The sequence below is a fragment of the Rhamphochromis sp. 'chilingali' genome (assembly GCF_963969265.1).
Source record: "Rhamphochromis sp. 'chilingali' genome assembly, chromosome: 2".
Classification (NCBI taxonomy): Eukaryota; Metazoa; Chordata; class Actinopteri; order Cichliformes; family Cichlidae; genus Rhamphochromis; species Rhamphochromis sp. 'chilingali'.
In genome coordinates this window covers 64,607,918-64,635,332 of record NC_137930.1, presented here as the reverse complement: position 1 = coordinate 64,635,332, position 27,415 = coordinate 64,607,918, and the positions used below count along the sequence as shown (strand labels likewise).

The 27,415-nt window shown below is 40.8% G+C and overlaps 1 protein-coding gene across 3 annotated transcripts; it reads left to right on the top strand.

The window, feature by feature from the left end:
• The first annotated feature begins 1,210 nt into the window (after positions 1 to 1,210).
• Positions 1,211 to 27,134, top strand: LOC308392986 (SITS-binding protein). Of its 3 annotated transcripts, none has more exons than XR_013970891.1 (11): positions 1,211 to 1,501; positions 1,578 to 2,240; positions 5,024 to 5,195; positions 13,857 to 14,064; positions 14,235 to 14,385; positions 20,814 to 21,011; positions 21,477 to 21,745; positions 21,826 to 21,962; positions 22,361 to 22,576; positions 24,242 to 24,421; positions 24,538 to 24,668. XR_013970891.1 is itself a non-coding variant. In XM_080876405.1 (11 exons), the coding sequence occupies exons 2-11, from the start codon at positions 1,770 to 1,772 to the stop codon at positions 24,709 to 24,711; spliced, it is 2,082 nt and encodes a 693-aa protein (XP_080732531.1). In that variant the 5' UTR covers positions 1,211 to 1,501; positions 1,578 to 1,769; the 3' UTR covers positions 24,712 to 27,134. The 3 variants fall into 3 exon arrangements, 2 of the variants coding, with proteins under 2 accessions (XP_080732531.1, XP_080732532.1); XM_080876405.1 differs by having other exon boundaries at positions 22,361 to 22,482; positions 24,538 to 27,134; XM_080876406.1 differs by lacking the exon at positions 24,538 to 24,668 and having other exon boundaries at positions 21,826 to 21,958; positions 22,361 to 22,482; positions 24,242 to 24,379.
• Positions 27,135 to 27,415: the final 281 nt, after the last annotated feature.

Here is a 27,415-nt window from a genome sequence, read left to right as displayed (position 1 = left end):
ATCACATGAAACGGAAGCACACACAACAAACTAAACTTCACACACTTAATGACACACAGGTCTTTAAATATCAAAACACACATGGAATCTACCATGGATTCCTTTTTTTGTGACAGTGCTGTATCTAAAATGTGCAAAAGTCACAATACTAAAGAGCAACACGTTAAAGAAAACACTTGGTTGTAACATTTTGGCTACTGTATCGTAGAATGTTGGTTAAACAACTTATTTTAAGTGCAAGCTGTTGTCACATGCTGGAATGCAGATCATTTTCAAAACAAGTGACACTTAACAGAAAGAGCAGAGAAAGGCACATCTGGATGTAAAAGCCACAAGCTCATTTAATCATTGCCATCATCTTGTTTTGCATTGTCTGCTCTGTACTGGCTTTTCTTTTTGTGCCATGCATTTATTTTAATATTCTTATGTGTGGTAGTTTTTATATATATATATATATATATATATATATATATATATATATATATATATATATATATATATATATATATATATATATATATATATGTAACTAAGGAGGAACACCAAGACTGGCATTTGATATTTGATTTTTGATGTTTTTTTATATATTCAAAATATAGCTTTTTGGTATAACTTATGCACATAATGCACAAAGGAGTAGGTTTACTGTAATGTATTTGCTTTGAGCTATATGACTTTGGCCCTGGAGATACAGCAGAGATGTGTGATAAATAACAGGTGCCTCATTTCATTTTGTAACCAGCAAAACTAACAAATTGTCAAAAACCATTTTAATCCCTGCAAAGTCTGTAGAGCCAGTCAACAAGTGACATAATTATTTGTCATTAAAAATAGAGGAAAAAAACATATTTGGCCATTGTGGTAATGAGCCCAAAGATAACGCGCACCCACCCCCCAAAACAAAACAAAAAACAACGACAAAAAACCCACCAAAACAAAATGAAATTAAATTTGTATTTATTATTTTAATTGCTTGAAGCTTGAATAATTTGGAATATAATTGATCCTAAATGTTTGAACGCTTCTTTCATGATTTCACCATCAGTCCTTGACATTACCCTTTGCTTTTCATTGAAACACCCGGGGATCTCATTTGGATGAGGTATGGCATGTTCCCCGACCTTGCCATTTCCAATAGACGCTCCTCGCCGTCTACCAAACCAAGAGTTGAGAAGTGTGCTCAGACTTTACGCATGGAGAGCGCAGGGAGAGTCTGGGAGCACGCATGGGGGTCCCTCCCTTCCAGGCTGCCCGTGGCCTCCTCACCCCGGCGGGCACTTCCAAGACTCTGCCAGGCCCCCTTGATCCCCTATTTCCCCCTCTCTACCTTTCCTCTGAAGAAACTACCCGGCGTTACGTCAGAAAGTGCAGGACAAGCAAGACAGCGTCTTATGAGCTATTCGCAGGCATTGCTGCCAAACCCTACTTGAGGCTGCCTAAGAGCTCACTGCACCCAATGCTATTTACAAATCCAATCCTTTTAAAACATCAGCAGTATGTGGTAAGTCCGTTATTTATTCATATCATTTTATTTCTGCGCTGGGCTTTTTTTTCTCACAGCTTTCCTCACATGACAGGTCTCTGTTGCCGGCACAATTGCGCAAAAACCCAAAACAGCAGTGTAAACCGTGTAATGATAAAGAGTAGAATGGTTCACACTGTAGCTTCACTGAAAACACCATGACATGATGAAGCAACAGATGATTTTGACGCTCAGAGATTTCTGCAGCATTTTTACTCTTTGACTCTTTGCTGATCTCAAAAACAACATGCCCCACGCTCGAAATAGGAACCCTAGCCCCATCCCAGAGGTAACATGGGATACGGGATTGAAGGAGATGAACGAGACCTGGAAAGGAGCGATAGCCTGTCTCGGGGTTGCCGTCTTCTTCGTAATGACCATCGGGATCATATACTGGCAAGTGGTGGACCAGCCCAACAAAAACTGGATCCTTAGGGGAACTTTCAGCGGACTGATTTGGGAGAGAAAAACCCACTCGCTGCTCATACAGACCCTGACTGAGGATAAGACCTACGTGGAAATTGACGTCGGGAACGTAGGGAACCCCGATATAGAGATTCCCTTCGTGAGGAACCTGTGCTGGCTCAATAAGACCGAGTTCTGCTATACCTGGGACTCGGTGGCCGAGGTGAAGATCTCGCTCGAAGCGAATGAGGATACGGAGACGGAGTGTTACAGCATGACTTGGGCACCGGTACACTGTCATGTGGAGCTGAAGGTAATGTTTCTCTTTATGTGCACACGAAATACACAAATCACAGCAAAATGTGGAGTGCAAACCCAGTTTTGCACTTTCTTCAGGCTAGGAACATTAATGTCCCCCTTTGTAGTTTGTAGTTTGCGGAATGACATTGCCTTGCTTTGATAACAGCCTATTTCTGGTGCACAGTGTGCAACAATTTATAAGCAGGTCCCTTTGCAAAGTTTCTCCGTCAAATATTATAGAATAAGAACTTTAAAAGTATATATTTTATATCAATAATCAAGAAGAAAAAATGTATTTCACTCACAATCTGTTTATATAACTTATTAACGGAAAAGAGAAGCTTTCAAAATGGTAGAAATCTCCTTTTAGAAAAAGTTAAATGTGTTTCTTGCGGCATACGTGATTATCGTTTTCAAAAAACCGGATAAATGTTTTAAATTTGTATAAATTTTTTTAAATTTAACTGGATTTTTATATTGATCTCCAGTGTATGGCCACGGAATTATGTTAAACTACGTGAAACAAACATGTGCACATACAGTGTTCTTTTCCTCCATTTTAAAATGTATTTATCTGCATATTTGTCACACTTGGTACTTGTTTCAGATAATCAAGCTAGTTTTACAATTTCACATATTTTAGACAAAGATAACATGAATAAATGCAAAATACAGTTTAAAATGATGATTTTATTTATTAAGCACAAAAAATGTGTGGCAAATAACAGTTGTTCAAACCTACCTGGCCTTATGTGAAAAAGTAATTGCCCCCTAAACCTAATAACTGCTTGTATCACCCTTGGCAGCAAGAACTCCAATCCAGTGTTTGTGATAAGTCTTAGTCGTCCTAGTAGTTTTTGGCCCACTCTTCTGAGCAGAATTGTTTTAATTCAGCAACATTGAAGAGTTTTTGAGCATAATTGACTTTTCAAGGTCACGCCAAAGTGTCTCACTCTGATTAAAGTCCAGATTTTGACTAGGTCACTCCAAAACCTTAATTTTTTTTAGTTTTTTGTAGTCATTTGAAGGTGGATTTGCTTGTGTATTTTGGTCATTCTGTGCTTGAGCCTCAGTGAATAGCCGAACAGTCTCCTTCAGGATTTTCTGGTAGAGGTTTTCTTGAAAAAGCAGAATTCAAGGTTCCATCAATAACTGCAAGTCGTCCAGGTCCTAAAGCAGCAAAACAGACCCTCATGATTATGTTTGACTCTTGATAGGATGTTCTTTTAGTGAAATACTCTGCTATTTTCAAGCCACATGTAACAGGACGCAAACTTTGCAAAAAGCATTTGTCACATCAGTTCACAGAATGTTTTTCCCAAAATTTTGGGGATTGCCAAAATGTTTTTTTTTTGTAAATGCAAGATGAGTCTTTTTGTTCTTTTTGGTCAGCGGTGGTTTTCATTTTGAAGCTCTCCATTGGATGCCATTTTTGTCTAATCTCTTTCTTATTGCTGAATAATGAACACTGACCTTAACTGAGGCAAGTTAGATGCTATTCTGGGTTCTTTTGTGATCTCCAGGATGAGTTGTCAGTGCACTCTCATCGTAATTTTGGTAGACCTGTCTCTTCTTCAAGTTTTCTCCATTTGTGGATAATGTCTCATTCTGTGGGACTAGAGTTAGAGTAAGAGGGGCTTGTTTGTCTAATATTAATTTTTTGGGATAATCTGAAACATAAGTGTGACAAATAGACAATAAAGAAATAAATAAATCAGAAAGGGGACAAAAAATTTTGTCAAATCGTTGTAGGTGACTTGTTATGCTTCTTCCTGTCTCTTTCTAAAGCCATTTAATTAACTACACTGAGTGAAGTACTTACTGTACTTTCCCCTGCCTTAATCGTCAGAAGCATTTAACTGTTGCAAAGTTTGGGTAGGTTAATCTGTCCCCACTGGAACATTCCTCGACATAACTCCCTGTCATGTGGTGTGACTGCTCACAGAAAATCTTCTAAACCAAAGTCACATTTATTTTCATAATTTCCAAAAATCCTGCCCAGAGCCTCTCAGGTGACTACTTGGCACCTGTTTTGAAACTGCTTAATGGAGCCCAGATTTGCTGACGTGAAAAAATAAACTTAAGTTCTGCGTATTTGTCTCTTGAAGACAGAAGGGGAAGCATTTGTTTAAAAAAATGAAATAAAATTCTCTGACGCTCAATCCCTGCATTTTATTCACTGATATACCAGATGCAACCTTAACTGACACTGAATTTCAAATATTACATTAACTCATCCAGTCAAAAAACTGTTAATACAATGCTTTTATGAATAATGTTATTACATTTGTAGCTGTTTAAAATTAAAGTAAAATCCTAATTTGAGAACAGAAATGAAATTTATTATGGACTGTAAGTCTCCTAAAATATTTAGACGCTCTTAAATAATTTGTTCTTGAGAGTTGCTGCCCTAATGCATCAACTGCTGTACTTCTAATTTCCTTATATTTACCACAGAACAGTGATGACAACCAAAAGCTTTCTGTTCTATTCTCTTTTCTTTTCTTATTATTTTGTCAAATACTGACAAAATGTTGGTGCCCTTTAGTGAGGTTGCTAAAGTGTTTTAAAACCAAAAGAAATTTTTTACCCTCTCCTCACAAACATTACTCTTTCCATACTTAATTCAGCTACTATTTTAATAATATATGACTTTTTATAAAGTTAATCGAATTAGTTAATCACTGTTTTATTTTTTATTTTTTCTTGTTTGCAAACATTTCACTCTGGTTTTCTTTCCCTTTTCCCTTTAATGTGTGATTGCATGTATATTTGCACATGCGTGTCTTTATTCAGGACTGCTTCTCCATGGCCAACATATCCTGGTACGGGGGTGCCAGTGTTCGGGGTCAGACTTGGCCGATCAACGATCAGAACACCACGATGCAGCCCTTCATCGTCAGTGATCTGAAGGACAATCCCTCTGGGTTCGGCTCTGCCCTGGAGCGCTACTTCCTTGGCTCATCGGGTAAGAGGTCACTGATGGGATTTGCTCTCGATCTCGTCGTTAGAAATGGATTTAGAAATCTTCTCCACGGCTATGTTATTACAAGAAAAAAGGTCTCCTCAGTAAGGATGTTGGCAGTTTGCCACGCTTGCTATTGGTGCAGCGTTAGAACAAGAACAAGGACTCTTGAAACTTGATCCCACATGAGTGGGTATACCATGTGTGGCGTGAATCCCAGGGCGCGAGGGAAGCCCTGTGGATGTTGTTGTGTTGTCCTACCCTTTTCAGCCCCTCATGTAAGCATTTATGCTTTAGCTGGCAAAAATGGTACTAAAGCAGCGTCCCTAAAACACACACAACATACTAGATAAGTTGGCTTCGCCACATAGATAGTGTAACACGATGCTGGCTGTGGCATGTCAGTTTATTAATTCAGAGATTAGAGTACAAAGGCAATCAAGCCACCTGTAGCATCTTAAATTAACTCTTAGGAATACCAGAGTAATTGTCTTTTGTTTCTATTAAAAGAGCAGGTTGGATGGAGGCCCTGCTGACTCTTATAACTCACCAGGTTATTTTGAGGGTGTTAGATTTTATCCTCGGGGGTAAAGGGGGGAGAGGCAGGGGCTGTTAGCGGATGTGAATGGTTAATATGACTGATGAAGAATGTCTGCAGAGAGTGTGTGCATGTGCGTTTACACAAATCTCATGGACTATGGAGATTCAATTTGTCTTTGTGTTGGGTTGGTTTCTGAGCTACTGCTTAAATAAACTAATCTTTGTTCCTATCGAATTTCGATATCAATCTGAGATCATGATTATTATTATTAGCACACTGACATTGTTCAAAAAATCTTTAATATTCACATATTCTCATTTCTACATGCAGGCCTTAGGTGTAGGGCCTTAAGTGAATATCTTTGAGCTCTGTAAATGGTTTAGGATTTAGCTGTGAGTAACTACAAAACTCAAATAACCTGCCACAGGGAACGCAGTGACATCACCCAATAAGGCGACACAAATAATCATCGACTTCACTGATTGTTAGCACTAGCTTCACTCACAGTCATTTACATGCTGATGGAACCGCATGCAACCGCATATACACACATATATCTTTTGCTATGTTATGTAACAGTGACAGGCTTCGCCTGAGAGTCACATGACTTAAATCCCTTTTCCACCTTGTGAAAGGATGCCAGTAATTATTAGGACCCCCGTAACCCTTTGTTTATCTGCTTAGCTTTCCACAGAGAGGAAAACACACATGCACACACATGCAGCCAGAGATAGCATGAGATCCCAATGAGATCAACTGTTTATTTGTTGCCAAGTAACCTCTCACAGATACATAGCCCCAAACATAGCAAACTGATGCTCAGCAATGACAATGATGCCTGTTGGAGCATTAAAGGTATATTTAACATGATATCCTGCTTTAAAGTTCAAGGATGTCTTTGTTTGGCTCCAGGATTTGCATAATGTGCACATTAGGCCCGAGAGAAAATGTTTTTCCATGATCAAAGACATTTTCCAAGCATTTCAACACTTCTCACTTTGCTTTCAGATATTGGACACCAGTCCAACAGATCACAAGAACATAAGTTTCATGTATTTTCCTTATTTGCCAACAACATAATCAGTCTGATGTGTGACAAACTAGTAGCTTCTCGGTCCATTTAGTTAAAGAAGTAATTTGTGTAACCTACAGAACATTTCATCACCAACAAGGGCTTTAACCTTCAGACTTGTGTGGTCCTGTGCTGCAAGTAGAAATGTTACACCTGCTTGAACTGCACGAAAGAGCTGTTCTCTCCGGTGTAAACTTGGTACATTTGTGAATTAGCAGCCACTTTTACAAAAGGCATACGAGACAGAGTTTCAGAGGCAGTCCAGTGATGTACTGTGTTTTACTGTCAGAACTGACAGCAAATGGACACCTTCTCAGACCACATCACGTCACATGCCAGACAAATCAATCCATCCATCCAGCCAGCCAGCCAGCCAGACATTCATTTTTTCTAGTAATGGAATTCAGGGTCACGGGGGGTTGGAGCCGATCCCAGCTGTCATAGGGCAAGAGGTGGGGTACACCAAGGAAGGATCAAAAGTCAGTTGCAGGGCTATCACAGAGAGACAGGCATTCATTCACATTCACACTTGTGCCAATTTAGAGTCGCCAACCAACTCATCTTGCATGTCTTTGGACTTTTGGAGGAAGCCAGAGTACACACAATGAGAACATGCACACTCCACACAGAAAGAAGAGGAATGGAGTTAATATCCAGTTATGGTTTAATTCCAGAGTAGTTTGCATACTCTATTAGTATCTACCCTTTATTTGCATGACCCCTGTTATAGTCTCTCTACATGTTGAATTTACATTTATATTTTGTACAAAAATATTGCATTTTACATGCATCAAAATGAATTTGTGCTCATTTTGCTGCTCCGGGCAAAATAACAACACTTTATTCTCATCTGTATAGAAAGAGCATTTTGTCAGTCTTCATTAGCTGCGTTTATCTTCCTTATCTGCCCAGCAGCTCAGTCCAAAGAACCACATGATATCTCAGATTAAAATCCAATGTGATTATGACTGTGAACTAGGTTATTATAGTTAACCAAAACCAAAGTAAAAGCGTGGAAAAACATTCCAGTTAACTAAAATGGAACTAAAAAGCCAGGCTAAGTGTAAACGTCTGATACATTAATGAAAGAATATAGAGATAAATTCAAATGCAAAGGTTTTGGGATGACTACATTAATAGAATCTGCTGCTTTAACATTATTATGGCTGTAATGTCACGTGTATTCCAGTGTTATTGAAGTCGAGACACTGACAAATACCTGTCATACTATTAAAAAATAAGCAAACTCAGCTTGGAAGCCAGAACTGAACTATAAATGAAATGCAAATAAAAAAAACTATGGAAAATTCAGCTATAAATCTTATAATGTGTTTGAGTCATAACTGCTTCATTTTTATGGATAATAGTATTGGGACAGGAAACAATTACAGAAGTTTTTGTGGCAAAGAAAATCCACATTCATGTGTGGATATCATTATAGAGATTTGTGAGGTTATACAACCGTGTGAAAGTTTAATTAGAAAAGTGATTTGTTCCTGCTTTTTTTCCTCTTTCTTTGCACTTAATCAAGTCTAATTGAATGCAGATGGAAAAATACTTACAGAAATATAGAGAAGAAATTATATCATATATCACTGGTTATTAGCATGCACAGCTCCTCACCCCTTTCCAAGTGCTAACAGTTTCTTCTCAAGAAAAGTTGCTTTTAAATCCAGCTGTGTCCACCAACACTCAGCAAACCGTGATTAGGATAGTGCTTCTCAATAGGAGTTAGCTGCATGCACACAGCACCGTATGCAGTCATAGACACACAGTACACACTGTTCATGTGTATTTGAAATGCAGCGATATGTCTGCGCCAATAAATGTGTATTGTAATGTGTATTAAAACAAGAACTCCAGTGTTGTTTTTCGTTTAAAAAAAAGGAGATTTTGGGAAGGCAGTATTCCAATAGTAATTTTAAAAAAAAAGTAAAACAATCGCCACATGTCTTTACTTTTGGTTAATATTATTTATTATTAATGGACTGACAACACTTTCATCTGAGCTGTCTTCATAAATCTGCTTTGGAGGAACAAACATACAGTTAATGCAGTTTTAACGTAACATTAGGCTTCACAGCTGTTTGAACCCGCTGATCGTTGCAAGTGGCCTGTCTACACTGACTCTAGTTAGTCATAGCTAGAGTTATAAATGTTGTGGGCAGTATAGAGCTGTGGCTGACATTAAAAACTTAAGAGGACTCCTTGGGATAGTTAAAGACCATGGCAGACAGATTGAAATATTTGTGATAACAGAGCATATATGTATGGTAATTGGTCATATTAAACAGAGAATCAAGAAGAGAGGTAAAGAGTAGCAAAGTAAAGCCAAGGTAGAGAAACTGGATGAAAGAGATACAGCATGCCACCATGCAGCAGAGTGACATTTGAGAGCGTTTCCAACTGGAGGAACTTATCACAGCCACACCTGTCTTTATCCATTCAAAAACACAACTGGACTAGTAAGAACAGATTAGCTATTAGCAAAGTAGCATCCTAGATCACATGCATTATAATGGCATATTAAAAGGGCTACAGCTAGAGGTCCGAAGGCTTGACATGGGAATACTGCATGTGTTCAAAAAGATTGTTATTGTGTGCTGCCTGTGGGCTTAAAACAATACTAAGTAGACAAACCAGTAACAGATGAAAACTGTCTCTTTATTTGTCTCCTAAAATAACAAACAAAATGAAATAGATTATAATATAATGAGATCTTTAGCAGTAATGGGAATACAAGCGGCGGAAACGATTATTTGAAACACATTGATTTGAAAGCAAAGTAGCCATTTTTGTCCCGTGTGTGACTAATTAACACGGCAGGATTTATGTGTAAAATAATTGTTGGATGTTGGCACACAAGTGAGAGGTGAATTATTTGCCAGAAATTCTATTCTCATATATAAAAGACTTCATTTTTCCATGGCCTGTATCCAAATGCTTTGTACTGAGCTGAAGTTTGGCTTGCATCGTGAGTTTCCGAATTGTTATTACAAACGAAAGTTCAGAGCAAACCTGTTAGTTTTTTAAAAATGTGATTGTGTAACTACTTTAAATTTCCCCCTCCTGTTGTGCTCAGCCAGCCAGTAATGAATCTAGTTTTTCTTAATAGATTTTTTTTTCATGAAGAGAAACACACAGAACACGCTTTCTCCAAGATTCCTCGCAACAACTTTACAACAACTCTTTAAGATATTACACCACTTCCTCCACATGCACACGTGACTTCTGTCTCTAATATAACGGAGCTTTATGTTGACAAGGGATAGAACAGTTAAAGCTAAAACATGTTTCCATTACTCAGTTTCATGGAAAGCAATAGAAGAGGAAGGAAGGAAACCACAAAAGAAAAACAGATAATTATCAAAAAATTTTAATGTCATTCAGCAATCTGAATGCAAGGTATCCAAGCTATAAGCTTTTTACAAATGTTTTGGAGATGCAAAGACTAAATACACTCGCTTTCTCCTAACCAGTAATTGAAAGCGCAAATAAGGCTTACGGAGTACCAAAGAGTAAGAAATCAGAAAAGAAATCAGAAAAGAAATCTAGCTCTCTTAACTGTGTTCTTAATTTTTACTAAATATCTTCTCGTTGGAAATGTTTTAAAGATGATTTTCTTATTGGTTTTTAAACCAATCCGAGATCAAGATGCCAAACGTAGGACACTGCTCCAAAACACTCATCTGCGTTGCTCAATAGGTCACGACGAGGTCCCTGGGCAGCTGCCCCGAAACCTCGACACTCCTGCAAAGTAAGATGTGAAACACTTCAAGAATGACACCGTTAGCCAGCTGAAGCTTTGTTAAAAGCAAGCTGTCATCTCCTGTATGAGAGAACTACTGAATGAAAATCACCCCACAACATTTTCCACAGTTGACCTCTTATACTTTCCATGAAGGACAACAGGCAAGAAACAGAAGACAGACTTTTTAAAGGGTGTAACAACGGGACAGCTTCTGTACTCTTCATATAGACACGTAACTTGTCTGTGGTTGCTCAGGTCATTTCCCTTTCCTTACTTTAACCCTGAGCTTTAGTGAAATCTTTGTTCAAGTGAGAATGTCAGAATATGAGTTTAAACGGTTTGCTAACGTCACCACTGAAGCCAAACAAAAAGTATTATATCAGCTCTCACAGTTTTTAGAGTTTGTCTAATCCAATCTGCTGGTAGTGAAAAGGACACATCTGTAATGTTTGTACAGAACACAGTGTCTCACCCTTGAAACAATAAAACTGATTGATGATAGGAGTAGAGCAGAGAGAGCCTCTTTAGTGTTTCATTATTTCTTCAATAAGTGGGATTGGAAATTTACTACAATGGCAATGTCCCAGTTTTGTGGCCATCAATTTCTTGAGGTTGGGCACAAAAACGAAATTTCCATTGTTAAAGAAGTACATGCCAAACACACACAAACTCGCACACACAGGGTTAGTGTTTGAATGCACATTTTTTTAACCCCTAGTCAGGTCTGTAAGTTTGCACGGTTGTCAGAAAGAACAGTAAAACTATGACAGGTAAACGAGTGCAGTTCATCTGGTCCACAGCAGCAGGGAGTCATAGAGTAGCATTTTCCTTCAGACCAGCACTCTCAAGGATCCTAGGCGCCACATTAAAACCTTACCGACCCTGGTGAAGGTGCACAGGGTCTGCTACCACCTACAGATGTTGAGGTCAGACTGAGTGAAAGTGAGCAAAGAGTCTTTATGGTCCTATAAGCTCAGCACTGTTTTTCTTGGAAAGCTGCAGTTGCACATTGAACAAGGTGTGCCTGAGAGACGTGTACGTGAAAATTAATGTATGTCCACATATATCTGATAGTTGTTTGATTTGCGTGTCAACAGCTACAAAACTGAGAAACGTCAATCAGATCTGTACAGCAAACGTGTGTAATCTTTAAATTAACGAGAGGCGAGGCGAGAGCATATTTTCCACCAGTCACAAAATGTCACTTTTTGAGAGCTAGTAAAAAAGAAAAAAGAAAATGTATTGAATTTTGGGGAATTTTTAAGAAGCTGCTTTAAAAATCTCCCTCACCTCCTGGGTACACCACTATGGGAGCAACTTAAGGCTTCAAATCTTGTTCATTTTCTTTAAAATGATCATAAATCCTGCTAGCATACGTTGCATCTTATAGAGCGTAATAAATAAACAGGATTAGAATGGTTTGGGTGGGGGGTTGTTTTTAAATGAGAAGCTCCCTGACAGGAAAAAAGGCACACCAGTGCGTTCATAGTGTTTTGAGTAAGATTTTATAAACAGACGACAGGATTTGGTATACTTAACTTTCAAAAATGCACGTTTAATCCGAGATGGAATAACAGGTACAGCAGTTTAGGATCAGTTTGTCTCATTTCCTTGAGGCTCTGCAGTGTCATTTCCAACAAAAATTTATTATGACTTGAGAAGGCAAATTCAACTCCATTTTCCACTCTGTATGCACTTTAGTAAAAGCCACTGTTTGCAGCTTCAGCAGCACATTAGTCTACGAGGCTTCTTGCTGTCTGGTGTAGTCCTTTTGCGTATGTTTCCACTACTTTCTTTCCACTTCCATCCTTCTATAAATCTTTATAATTTTCTCTGCAAACCACATCATACACCACCATACTCTTTCAAAGCACCTTTGCCTTATCAACTTTCTTCTATCGCGTCCATTCAACTCCTTTGTTATTGAAAATATTTCTGTATGTCAGAAATACATAAAATTAAATGTTTATCATAAATATTTCCTAAATAAAATCTGCATTTATCTGCCATTTATACATTTGTAACAAACACGTGGATGTTGACCTAATACCTTGTGAGAGGCAGCTGAGGTGTTACCAGTATCTCTTTGACATTATCCATTGCAAACACGTGGGAATTACCCTGAGGCTGAAGGCTCCTCACAAGGCTTTTAAATACTGATCTCTGAAACTATTAATCTGATTATAAACTGGTACACGAGTATCCCGCCTGCTCCTGGTCCCTGCTTCCATGAGAACAGTAAGCCCACTGAAACTAGAGAGAGCAGCTGAAATGAGCCAAGGTCTCACCAGTTTCTCAGACTGTCTAATCTGTCCATTGATTGGTCACAAATCTTAAACCCCAGTTTGGTTACTTTGAGCAGCTTTTGCAAAATCTCAATACGAGGTCAGGGTCTGTGTTAATGGCTCAGTTTATTAGATGGGACAGAAACATAGCCAAGCAGAGCACAGAGGAACTGAAGGTTGTTAAAGCTGGGAGGGAGAAGGTGGGAGTCAGGTTAGGGGAGAAGTGGTTAGGGTTAGGGTAACCTGAGATGAATGGGGCATTCCTTCCAGGGCAACTACATCTGCAGATACAATTTTCAGCTACACATAATCTTGTCATTATGCAAGCCATCTGATGGACTGTATGTGCATGCAGTAGCAGAAATCTAAAGAGGCCCCCTTAACTGCAAGGTTTTAGAAGGATAAAGTAGACAAAAATCATCTTCAAATCTTCAATATTTCTGGTAAGTTTTGTTATTCGGAGAGGGAACATGCACGGGACATTCAATGCTCGTGTTTGCCCAGAAGCAAGCATAATGGACAAATAAAAAATGTTTCTAACCCTGCCCTCAGTGTTACTTTCCAGGCTACCTGAATCTCATTTCACTGGTCTGCAGTGTAACCTACCTACTTAGAACTTGCCAGTAGTTTCAGGGTAAACTCATCCAACTGTGTGCTGCTATATCTCATTCTGGGGAGTGTTTTTCTTACATCTGAGTGGAGCAATATCAGCTGACACAGGCTGCACTCTACCTCCCACAACACTCCATCCGTCATACTCATACTGGTCTCAGTAACACTCATGCACTATGTCATATAAGTGGAATTTGCAATGGACTGTCTTATTTGCGCTGATCTCTGCCTCTTTAAATCATAACTGTTTGAATTACCTGACTTTTCCTTCGCATGAGTGTATGACCTAGACTGTGACTTTATATTGCAGCTGTTTATCTGACTCCTTAAAGCAAGGTTTCATCCACAAGCATAATGTAAGCTAATGACCGACGCCCATTCCTGTGTGCTTCCTACCATGCAGGTGTCGCAGTGCTTGTATCTCCTGACATCCCCCTGCAGCTCGGGCTGGACAGCAGACAGCAGTTCTGCCTACAGTCACTTCCAAGTATGGAGCGACTCCCTCTGCAGTACACTGTGTGTGTGGCCCACAATGTAAAAGCTGCTCACCAGGAAGCAGTGCAACAGCTCTCGGAGCACAGCAGGGAGCTGCCCAACATGAAAGCACTGCGGTTAGTTCAGTTTAGATTTAGATTAGACCAGATGTAAATTCACTCTGCTTCACTTCTGGTTATTATAACAGCGGTGCACTGGTGTGGTTGGTGAGCACCGATTGAAACTTTAGTCTCGCGAGCCAACTGTGTTTAACTGTTCCAGTCTGATTCCTGTGTGTGTGCCGCAGGCTGCCATTCTGGAAGCTGCTCGCCAACATGGACTCAGGGCCGAAGGTGGAGCGGGAGATGAGGACTTTCTCGAATCGTCTGAAGAGACACCAGCTTGGGGAGGGAGTCATCAGCCTCAATGAACATTCCACCACCCTCCTTTCTGATATGGTACATGATGCAGACACACACTGACTACTGAACTGTGCTGTGTCTTCTCCCAGCCTTTAAAGGCTGTGACAGAGTTAAGTTTTCATTGTGAAAATATTCTGCTAAGGCAAACCCAATCTGGGTCGGATAAAAATCCCACTGGTTAAACCGTTTAAATGAAATAAAAAATAAAATTAACCCACCAACAGGATTTAACAAATAGTGGATAAGGATTGGTAACACACTCAGTGTCTTGACAGTTTTTGTATGGCAGGTGTGAGCTCTCATATTAATAAATAGATTATAAAAAGTCAGCACTGCATCATAAAAGTTTGCTGTTTTCAGCATTTTCGAATGCAACCTTTGCTTTATCGCACTGAAGTGGACATTCCTGGTGGATTGGGCCACCTGCTGCGGTGCTGCTGCCATTTGCCATTGCAGGTATCAAATGATGGAGATAGAAGTTTTGCGGATGCAGGCATCAGCTGTATTTAGCTTAAATTTTTATTTAAACATTACAAATATAGTGTGTTGACATTATAGCTGGCTGCAGGGGCCATGCTTTATGTTCAATTCTACTAGTCTGTTGATACGAGGTCTTGAAATGAGAAGCCAGTTCATGGAGTTTCTATTTTCAGTAGAAGCTCTCTTCTTTTACTAAGCCTAGAAAAGTTTGTTAACCCAGTGACTAGAATTAAGATGTGTATATTATTCTTTTTTCATTCATCTTCATTTCTTCCGCTGCATAGCTGCAGATTTTCATAATCCACTGCTTCAACCACAGAGGTTGTGTCAGGTTTTGTGTGGAGGCGAGGAAGAAGGAACCCAAACGCAGGACTCGCAGGTAGGTGAAGCCTGGTGGTTTACTATGATGAGCGGATGAAACAGGACATGCAACGGAGGGCTGACTGAACTGAGATAGCTGGCTGAACTGAAATGACTGAACTCATAGCTGGACTGGCCATCGGGCATACCGGGCATTTGCCCGGTGGGCCGCTGGCGATTTTTTGTTTTTATGGGCCGATGGGTTTTTTTTTTTTTGTTTTTTTTTTTTTTTTTAAGGAAGGGTATATATAATGAAAGGTGTTGGATTGGCCAATTGGTCATGATCGACTCTGGGCTGGACCAATTACAGCCGAGGAGGCTGGCTGCACCCTCCCCCTTCTTTAGCAATCACGTGATTTTCGCGCATTGCATGCCGGGAACTCGTGGCAAAACAATCCAAGTACCGCATCAAATGCAAACATTTGCAGCACCGCAAAACGTTCATTCTCCGGTTCCAATACCTTCTTTTTTTTTCCTTTGCCGCACAAAAAAGGAATGTACAAAACAAAAGGAGAACAATGCCGGTCCGTACAAAGACAGACTCGACGAAAAGACAAAGAAAAGATACGAGGAAAAAATCAAAGGAGTGAAAGAGTGGACAAAAGACATCAGCGTGCTGCCCAACTTTCACCACGCTCAGATTTATAATTATACGCTTCTTGGAGTGAGTGCATACACTCATGAACTTTAGTAACTTCAGGTCACTGCAACATGCCCGGGTACAGTTTACCGACGGATGGGTACAGGACCTTGAAATGCACCGTGTAGAACGAAAGACTATTGTACATATCATAAGTTTACCAGTCTCACAAATCGTCTTCATAAATACACATTCATTAACCGTTTATTAATAGGACCTTTAAGCTCAACGGTAATTAATTAGTAGTGGAAATAATTTCTGGTAGTGTAACAGTGTTTATGTGGTATTATTCCACTTGCCACAAATATCAGTGTAATGGGGAAACAGCGCCCCCCTTCTCGGTGTGGCTGGCTGCAGTAATCGCTGCCAGTCTGCCGTAGCCATACGAGAGGTGAGTTGTATTGTTCCGCACACAATATAGCTAAGTAGTACAGACACATAAAACATGTTTGATTAGCTGACGAGCACCGAGTGTAATAAGTGCTTAGTGGACACATGTCCAACACCAGTTTTATGTACTTTTCATTTGTTTATTAATGTGTGAAACTGTATGCTAAAGCGGAATGCTAATGAGATGTTCTGCCGTAGTGTGCTGTGCGGAGTGGTGTGTGGCGAGCCTGTGCACTGATAATACACCGTTGTTTCCATTCAGGTACATCATTTGTTGTTGCTGTTATTTTATTGTATATTAGAAATTGTAATATTGCTGCAGTAATCGCTGCCAGTCTGCCGTAGCCATACGAGAGTGTGCTGTGCGGAGTGGTGTATGGCGAGCCTGTGCACTGATAATACACCGTTGTTTCCATTTAGGAAATAAAGTGGCAACGATCGATCAGAGACTGTCTTTTTAAAAACACTACACAACGCAGAGTCGAGGAGTCTGTTTGGGCCGAACTGTTGCAGCGGGATGAAGCAGAAACCGGTTACAGTAGCATTACAGAAATGTAGCAGTGACAATAATATTGTAATCGCAATGGACAATTAGTGATACAAAACAACTGTTTTATCCTGTGAATAAAAGTATATGTTTTTGTCAGTGTACCATGGTTATAACAGAAGCGAAACGCAATATTGTGTCAGAACAATTCACTATTTATGCACAATAAACAAAGGAGCATAGCGCGACAATTTCTGTTCAGCGCCAGACTTGCTTGTAACCTATATCACCAATTATGTTAAGAAAAATGACGTATTAACTACTACAAAACTCTGACCTTTGTGGGAATGCTTGGAGCAGACTAACATGTGAGCTGGGGTGTTCTGAGACGTTATATTTGGTATATCCAGACCATCCATCAGCTCTTACTTTGGAAACATGGCTTAAAAAAATTTCACTTCAAAAAAAAAAAAAAAAAAAACACGATCTCTTTACCCGTCGGCTTCCTGTGGCTGTCATGCGACCGGCTATTGCAGTTAATAATACAACAGCTTCTTGCCATTTTTTGGGTTTCTTTTTATCGCTGTGTAAGTGAGTTCAATTGAAAGCCTGCGTGCGCTAGTACCTCTTGCCACAAGTTCCCAGAATCCTTTGCGGTTTTATCCCTGAATGACGTCACATTTTCAATCTTTATCCTGGTGGGCCGGTCTCTAGTCAAAATGCCCGGGCCGATTTTTTGTCCCAGTCCAGCCTTGACTGAACTGGCTGGATTGGAAACACGGACAGTACACAACATCAACGAAATGACAAAGACCTGGTGGAACCGAGGAACTTAAATACACAGGTTGAATGACGACAATGTTTGGAAACAGGTGAGTACAGGGCTGAACATAATCTGACTAATGACAAAAGCTGACACAGGGGGGTGGGTGGGAAGGAAGTGACAACATTAATGTGGCGAACTAAACTGAACATGAACAAACTGAAATCACTAACAACCCAGGAGCCCTCACAGCTGGCTTTGGATGCTGTGGCTGCAGGTCAGGAAACTGAACAGGATGGTGAATGAGTGACTGGGTAGGAGACTGGACTACAGGCTGAACTGACTGGACCACAGGCGGTGGGAGGATGGGTGACTGAGCTACAGGCGACCGGACAGGAGGCGCTGGACTGACAGGAGGCGACTGAGCTGCGGGCGACTGGACAGGAGGAGACTGAACTACAGGGGTCTGGACTGGGGAGGCTAAAGGATCAACAGAGGTTGGTGAGGCTAATGGCTGAGCTAACGACTGAATTAGTGAAGGGGATAAAGCTGCAGCCTGGGCTAGTAAAGCTGGTGCCCGAGCAGGGGACAGGTCCGCTAGCCTAACCAGGGAAAGCTGGATCAGGTGGATGAAGAGGTAGACTAGTAGGGGGAGAGGCTAGCTTTTCCGAACCTCTAGGGAGGTCAGGCTGGGTTCTGGCTGCCCTCAGCCTGGGTGCTGGGACAAGAATGGAAGGTGACTGGACGCCAGTCACACCCACCCGAGGAACACGGACGGGTGCAGGAGTGGACTGGGACGCAGCTGCCCTCCTCCTGGGAGCTGGCACAGGTTTGGGTGTAGGCTGACTGATAGGGGTGGAAATAATGACTGGGTGTGTGATACTGCCAGGTTTATCAGGGATTATTCTGGTCCTTCTGCCACCACTATTCACAGTCTTTGACTGAACAGTCCTTGGGGGAGCAGAAAAAAAAAATCTTCCCAGTCCACATCATCGTCCAGGAGGGAAACCCCCCATGAATCAGAGATGAGTCTATTTTTTTAAGTGAAGAGTCAGACGAAGAGTGCGAAAAACAATCACTGGAACTCACCACCGGGAGTTGCTCAAAATGGTCCATATTATGGAGGCGTGCGCGCCGCTTTCTCCGGGAAGAGGAAACGGGCAGGGTAAACAACTGAGCCTCTGGCGCGGGAGCCTCCGTTGAGCAGAGTTGGGAGGCAGAGCAACTGTGGCATGGCGAGGTTGGAGGTCCAGTGAATAAGGCGGCGGGTGTGTGAGCGAGGAGCGGAGCGGCAAGAGAAGGAGCGGCTGAAACACGGCGAGAAACGCCCACTCTCCGCGGCAAATGCTCCGGTGCAGGTGAGGCAGCAGGTGGGGGAACGCGGCGTCTGCGAGGCCTGCCCAGAGCCAGGCGAGTCCCCTCGAAGACATGGTCTCTCTCCGCTGTTTTCCCCTGAACTCCTCTGCCCAACGGGAAAGTGCTGCCTCCTGCCGCTCATAGAGGTCCGAGTCCGCTGGGTTCCAATCGTGTCTTCGTAGCACGGGTCGTGTCATTCTGTCAGGTTTTGTGTGGAGGCGAGGAAGAAGGAACCCAAACGCAGGACTCGCTGGTAGGTGACGCCTGGTGGTTTATTGGATTGGAAACACGGACAGCGTACACAACATCAATGACACGACAAAGACCTGGTGGAACAACGATTGGAAACAGGTGAGTACAGGGCTGAACATAATCTGACTAATGACACAAGAGACAAGCTGACATGGGAAAAAACAGGAAGTGAGAACATTAATGTGGCGAACTAAACTGAACATGAACAAACTGAAATCACTAAGTCAACGACCCAGGAACCCTGACAGGTAGTAAATCTGGTAAGAGTTCATTGGTCAGAGGCCCACAACTGGTCAGAGATAGAGATGAAGGAGTTTTCTTAAGTGGATCTCCAGAGCACTGGAGGCAGGGAACAAGGGAGGGAGGACAGGTTCAGTGAAATGTTACAACATAGAAAAACAAAAGCCAGATTAGGTTTGTTTTTCCTTTTTTGTTTTTGTTTGTTTGTTTGTTTGTTTGTTTGTTTGTTTGTTTGTGGTTTTTTGCCTAACAGAACTTAGTTCCACAAAATGCCGATCAAATCTTCAGGACACTTTGTGATGCCTTACAGCATGTAAATGGGGCACTTCATCATCAAATATGTTTTCAGATATTCTTTCAGCTGCACATTCATACAGTTCCCTTCCCTAAATGCTATTGCAAACTGCCTGGTAACGACACCACCGGACCACAGTCAAGTCATTCCGTGTCAACACCTGGTAGAACCTGGTGGTGTTCCGTTACAAAACAAATATAGTTGAGAGAAGACAAACAGAGCCTTTCCTAATAGGTATTAGGTTGCTCTGAGTGTGGTAACTGCAGGATGGCAAAGAACTGGGTGTGCTGAGATTTGAAGGAACCTTAGCCAACTAGAGCAAGTAATCCCAGCTTGATGCTCAGATATGACCCAGACTGTACAGCAGAAGACCATGCAGGCAGAAATGCAATCAGTCCATAAAAGGTTATTTCCAGACATCCTGTTATATACGTACACACTGGTAATGTTTCCATTGCATTTTCAGTAGTTGTGAAAGAACAGAAACAAAATAATAATACAGAATAATATGCAATCATGATGGATGGCGGATATTAAGGATATTAATCACCAGTTTTGTTGGTACCACCTCACTTCACTCCCTTCATACTTCAATAAAGAACCAGCCAAGCATAAAATCCTGCATGGAAACTTACAGAATTAACACATTAGGCTGTGTAGAAGTGTGGCTAGCAACAATGATCCCCTTTCACTCCAGTTTTACAAGAGTCCATACATTTTCAGTCACTCTGTTAATTTTTATTTTACAGTTTCCATTTTACTCTGCAAGAACTGGCATCAAAGTGATTTGGTTATTAATAGGTTTGCATTATTTCTAATTTTATTACATAGAAATTAAAGTAAATTTTTAGAATAAAAGCCTAGAGTCTAACACATTATTTGAATTTCTTTGCATTTTACTTCTTTCTGGATTAAAAAAAAAGCAGAAGAAATGAATGGTTAGTGGGGGGGGGATCTAAGAAATTAAACAATATGAGCTAATATAGCCTTTCCTCCCACAGCTATTTTACATATGATTTTTCTTGTTCCACAGTTATGTAATGCAAAGTTCCCAAAGGACTCTAGCAAATGTCAAATGGTTCTGACAGAAGTTGCATTCTCAAAGCTACAATTCTGCAAAGCAACTTTGCAAAGGTGTATGCTAGTAGCACCATTAAACTATTAATTTAAAATTGTTGTCTGTCTTTTTGTTACTTTGCAGGACCATGACTACCTCAACAGCAGGAAAAGGGGGATGTCCAAGAGACTGACCAGGGACCTCCCACTTGTCAAGCTTCTTAACATTTCCATCACCATGTCCCCTTTCCTGGGGGTGGACACCACACAGTTCCACACCTCCCTTATTGATGGCACTGAGGCCTACTGGCTCAGTCTCCCTTCAGCCCCTCAGGGACAGCTGGTGAGGCATGAGAGGCACACACTATCATATTGTAAACCACTTAGTTGCGTCCACAGTAATCCACATTTGAACTTTGAACTGAGATTTATGTATTTTCATTTAGTTTGTTGTTGTGGGAGGCAGTATAAAGAACCCACCACATTTTTATTTCATGCTAAGTACAGTTTTCCCTGACAGTTAACTTTCCTCACGCTACTAAAACACTCTATTCGGTCAAACATGAAACCAGACAGAGATTTGGGGATATTTTCCTCCTGCATTGCAGACTCTCTGCATTAATCAGCTCCAGTTTGATCAAATTAAAAAAGCAATGCAATGCAAACGCAGTAGGACTAAACCAGGAAATCTATAATTGCAGCAGCAGTTGCACTGCGGTTTATAACTAGTCAATTATCCACAGAGAAAATAATAGCAGTGTAAAATAAACACCAATTAGAATGCAGTTGCCTCTGTCCCTCTACCCAGATCCCTGTGATGAGTCAGTGGCGAGGAAAGTTCTGTGTAAAGCTGAACATCACAAATCCAGGAGCAGTGAGCTGGTTCCTGGACAGGGTAGGAGCCCTTCAAACCCATTTAGGGATGGAGTACATCATGCTGGAAGGGGGCGAGGGGAATCTGTTTGAGGAGCAGGCACTGCGGCCACCGCAAGCTCTGGGTGGAGACAAGTACATCAGCCTGCTGGCTGACCTGGCCACCAGGATAGGAGATTCCACCATTATGACTGCAGGGACACGGTAATCTGTCAGCTAATGCACAATGACATTGCTTCCCGTAAGGCACATTTGTGTTTATTAGGACTTTTTCTGTGTCTCAGGTCCAGTTACAAGCCACTCTTTGTGAGGATGACCCCCCTGCAGTCTGATTGGAGCCCAATGGGTCTTAAGGCCTTCATTCCCAACCTGTTGCACCACACTTTGCTGGGATACAACTTCCTCATTCCTGATGCAGTAGGTAATACGAGAACCTATGGGTCCCTTTTTTATCACATAGTGATATTTTTGCCTTTTTGTGAGAACTGAAAAAAGCGCTTGATTAGTGTTGCTTTGGACAAAGCTGGGAGCTGTCAGTAAAACATGGGCCTGATATAACTGCCGTGAAACATCTTAAATTGTTCATTAGATATGAGGTATGAGTTGTATCAAGATAGTTTTAGTACAATGTTATAGCCCACACTAGCTTGCAAAACACCAGTAATTAACATGAACCAGATCTAAAAGGATAAATTGATCTTTTTCCAAAATAGAGAAGCCAACGTACATCATATTGCATTGTCTTAAATCTGCAAATTAAAAAAGCCACACGAGTACCCACTGTTTAACTGTTTTTGTCTTTTCTCTGCCTCTGCACAGGTGGCTCTCTGTCTGGAGACCTGGTCACAGATGAGGAGTTGTTCATCCGCTGGCTGGAGATTGCAGCCTTTCTTCCTGTTATGAGCTTCCACACACCACCCTGGATCTTCGGGGAGGGCCAGGTATACTACCGGTCTGCCTCGTGTAGCCACCCGGCAGCAGCCTGCGTTTGGTGCCATTACAGCTGTGTCATCCACATTAGTGACAACCTAGCAGGTTCACATTCTGCTCATGACTTGCTAACCAGATTTTCGCTTGTGAAGATTTACTGTGGAGAGATCAAGTGTAGTGAGGTGTGAATGCTGCCAATTAGATGTTCTAAAAGGGGGTGGGAGATTATCCTTCCTTCCCACATGCTGCTGTTGAAAAAGTGGTTCATTGGCCCAACAGCCAGCCCTCAATTCTGAGGGTCAAGCGCTGAGAAGTTCCCACCGATTCTTTTGCAGAGGAGCTAGAGGACTGCTGAGACCTGATCTATCAAAACTCAGATCTGACTCTCCCCTCAGCAGGAGGGGCAGGACTGAACCATGAACCTCTCCATGGGAAATGAGGAACACACTATTCACCATGCACAGCAGGAAAACAAAGCCTTAAGTCTCTGATGACAGGTATTGATGCTTTTGACAATGTGTTACCAGAGCTCAGGTTCCTGAACAAAAAACGCTTTATGCTCCTGCAGAGGAAGAAGGGTAATGCCCTCCCTAACCCCCTTCCCCTCCCGCCTTTCCTCATCTCATTCACCTGTGGTTACGAGTCCATCTGGTCTGAATTACAATCCCTATTCTAGATTTATGGCTCGCTCTCACTCTCAAGGGCCACTTCAGCAGGAATGATAATGAATTTGAGGACAAGTCTTGGAAAAATACTTTATTGTGGCAATTAAGATTTCCATGAGTAATTGACAAGTGTGACAGAGTGGGAGTGATCAAATGAATTTTTTTCCACTAGGAGGGAGCTAAAGCAGCAAAATATATTAGTTGTGACTTGTGTTGTGTGACAAAGATAAAAATAGGCCTTTTTGGACGGCGAGGCATTTGACAGCAGCAATGTTTTCCATTTTGGTCTCTTGCATGGTCTTCAGTTCATAAACCCAGATGAAGTGAGAGCGGGGAGATATTTTAGTGGAGATAGACTGTTGCATTGCCCATGATAAATGACTCTTTTATAGACATTTTTACTACAGTTTTAAATGTGGTGCACCTTTATTTCCAGAATGTGTGAGACTGCAGTCGGTCACAGACAGGTCACAGCAGCAAATACGTTGGAATCGAATAGCAGCAAAACCTCAAAGCCACACACATGCCTGGCTTCTCAATTAGGGAAAGATTCACTCAAACCAGTGGCTCATTCCTACAAATGGTCTCAATCCCAAGTCATAAAAATACATTTTTTTATAGAGGCGGTCAAGTTTTGTTTTTGTCGTGAGACTCTGAAGAGGATGTGACCCTTCCAGAAATGCTGAAGTCGTTTGGGCAAAGGGAGACAGCACAAAGGCTTTGGCAGAGTTAAACCCACTAAGTCAACAATGAGTGACTGTTGAGTTGAGTCTGCGTGTAGAGATGGCACAAATGTCCTTAGCAGACCTCACTGTCAATATTTTTCTTGTACTGAAATCCTTGCGGTGGATGATTTAGTTTAGGAAAGGGCTGGTCACTGGTTTCAGTTACTCTGTTGATCCAGATTTCTTGAAAATAGATTCTTTGGATGAACGATGTGAAAAAGGCCTAAGTGGTTCTGAATGAAAATACTGCCCAAGAAAAAGGCAACGATGGATTTTAATTCGATTGTTATAATCCTAATTGTTTTCTTTTGTTTTTTCTTTTTCTTTTTACTGTAATCCACAATAATGTTCGTTCTCGTGTCTCAAATGGTAATCCATAGGTGCTAAACCTAACTCGGAACTACCTAACAAGGCACCAGAGGGATGTGGCACCGCTGATTGAAAAGTATGCAGAGGAGTGGCAGGTGACAGGAAACCCCATCTATCGCCCAATGTGGTGGCTCAATCCAACTGACTCCATGACCTTTACCATCAATGACCAGTTCCTCATCGGAGATGAGGTCAGTTAATGGAGTTCTGATGATGTGGGATCTAATGCACTTGGCATGTTTTAGCAACTTCAGCCGTATCCTGATGTCACGCATGTGCAATCTCCCTGATACGTATTTATTTTCAGGTCTTAGTGGCACCCGTGGTGGAGAAGGGGGCAGTGCAGAGGGATATATATTTACCTGACGGGGGCTTTCAATGGCAGGACAGTCAGAACGCACGGGTGTTTGACGGGGGGACGTTCTTGCATGACTACCCTGTCCCCCTGACGGAGGTGGCTGTTTTCTTACGGAGAAGCTGACTCGGATGACTGTCCCACAGAGTCACGTGATTTATCCTGTTACTGTTTTGAATCAAATTCTTTTTTTAGGTACTTGTGCTGTTCTTAACTTGCACTTTTCTACTAAAGACCATTGACCCTGCCTCAAGTGCTGCCTTGAGACGATTTGTAGAAATATATACATACATGTATATACATATTTTTTTTTTTATACTTGCACTTTATGGTTCAAAATATTTTTTTCCTTTATGTTATTTGTCTTCTTTTCATTTGTTTTTTTTTATGCTGAATGGTTTTACCTCTTAGTGATTTGTTTCTGGACTTTTTCATCCACTCTGCTGCTTTTTTTGTTTGTTTGTTTGTTTTCTTTTTTTTAATGGTTCTGGAGAAGTATGTGTGTTTACATACTGCATTTCTACAGTCTTTAAATTTGTAGCTGCTGTTGGCTCTCTTCATAAGGAGGAACAAAGCAAGCTCCTTGTTTGCTTAAAAGTATCTGAATTTCTCAAGAAGACCAAATGAAGATGCAGAAAGACAAGGAAGGCGGTTAAAAGGGCCTTTTGAGAGAAACACTTACTGGCGGGAAATTAACACAGGAAGCTACATACAAGCACCATGGTACCATATGTCTTGCTCACTCTATGGAAAGGCTCTTACTTGAACTCATCAGGCCAAAGGGCCGATGTTTTATGAAAGATGAATGTACCTCAAGTAACGTATATGAATTGCTTTACAAAGTCATTAGACACAACAGCCTATCACCCCATAGTTCATATTCTTAGAATAGTTAAGTCATAGACATCCATGAATGTCCCTTTGTACTGTATGCTGATGAACTTGAGGCCAAGCCACTTTCATCGTAACTTTGCATATATTTAAATTTTAGATTAGAGTTTAACCTGCTGTATCAAGCGCTTTTAAGTGAGTGCCTCTTTCTTTACTGACTGTTGATGTGTTCTTACATGTGAGCCGAATTAAGTTGTAAAGACAACCTTGCTGATGACACCACATGGGTGAAAAGGAGATTTTGTATAAATACATGTAATCAGACCCTTTTTATCTGATAATCTGACTGTGATATCACTCCCATTCATGAGTAGGAATCCACCAGCAGCAGCTGTGAGGCTCAGTGAAAGACTTTGGACCAGGTATAAAGATAGTTTGGTCCAAAAGATGCAAAATCTGACTTCCAATTGTGCTAAAAATCACTCTTTTGGAGATTTCTCATTTGTCTATTCTGTACAAAAACCGAAATGGAAAAACAAAAAGTTGTATTTTTGTTATTTCTTAAGCCTATTTTACTGAAACCGGTAAATTTATTTTCCAATTTCTATGCAAACATTGTCTTCAGTTTATAATTACTTGATAGGGACATATGATCGATGTGTCATATGATGGTACTTTTCTACCTACTACTACTCTCACCATAAAAATAAAGTACAAAACTTATATTTCTCCAAATGTTGAGCCACATCAAATAAATACAATGCTCTCAGTTGTAAGCATACCATGTTTGCATATGAGAAATTGGCTTTTTGGAGAGAAACAAAGTATTTGTGAAGGATTCACCTGAAATTGCTGGAATTGTTGAAAGCACAGATGTGCAGAGGCCCACCTGACATAAACCTTCGTGAGTAATTCAGCTTCTCTCCTCATGTGTACCATTACATAGCCTACTCTCTGGACTATCTTTACACTTCTATCACTTTCTTAAGTTTAGTTGTTTACTTGTAAAAGCTGTTTGAACCCAGACTTAATGCTCTAAGCAAATGAAATGTAAATGAGACTGATTCTATTTTTTGATTATGTTTAAAATCAGTCCAAGAAGAGACGTAATCTTTATACCCTGAAGCTCGGCTCTTTATAGTCAACTGTCAGTGTTGCTTTTTTTTTTTTTAATCAATTTGTTCCATAAAGGAAAATCTTAAATGGCAAACAGTGAGGATACAAACTCTGGAAACTTAACATTTATCTCAACTAAATTGATTGTGTAACTTTGATCTAAAAAGTTGACTGTATCAGCTCAAACACTCAGGTCTAATGAAGTTTCCTATCAGATCACCGGATGTCTTAGTGCAACGCAGTATGTTGTGAACACATTAACGTCTTAATGTCTCCTGGGGCAGAATGTACAATGGACACACTGTGATTTCCCATAGCCCTTCATGTGCGGAGCTTTTCTTTTTCCCATTATATAATGCTGTTATGGAATGCTTTGGTAGGTTAATGTAGGAGTTGCAGGAAAAGCTTTGTTGTGTTATTCCTTCCCTCTACAGACTGAGTGAGCCATGTGCCTTAATATGCCACAAATCTGGACGACACAGGTGTCTAGATTATTGCAGTATCAGCAATGACCGTAATACAATGACTGTGCCATTACAAGTGTTTTTCTCTCTTCTGTAAATCAGATAACATAGAATGACAAAGTTGCAATAAAGTTTACATTTTCTTACTTAACTCATCAAGTTTGCATTTACTTCATGACATACTGGAGGCCACATTCAAGTGGAGCTGCCAGATTTTAATTATTATTACTTCAGAATTTTTAGTTCAAATCCAATCCTGAAGTTTGCACATTTTTTTTCTGTCTTGATGCTGGTTTGTGTTTGACTGTGCAGGCAGTGGCAATCTGCAGTTGCACCGATCAGGCGCAACATTATGACTACTAACAGGTGAAGTTAATAACACTGATTGTCTCTTCATCATGGCACCTGTTAGGGATATA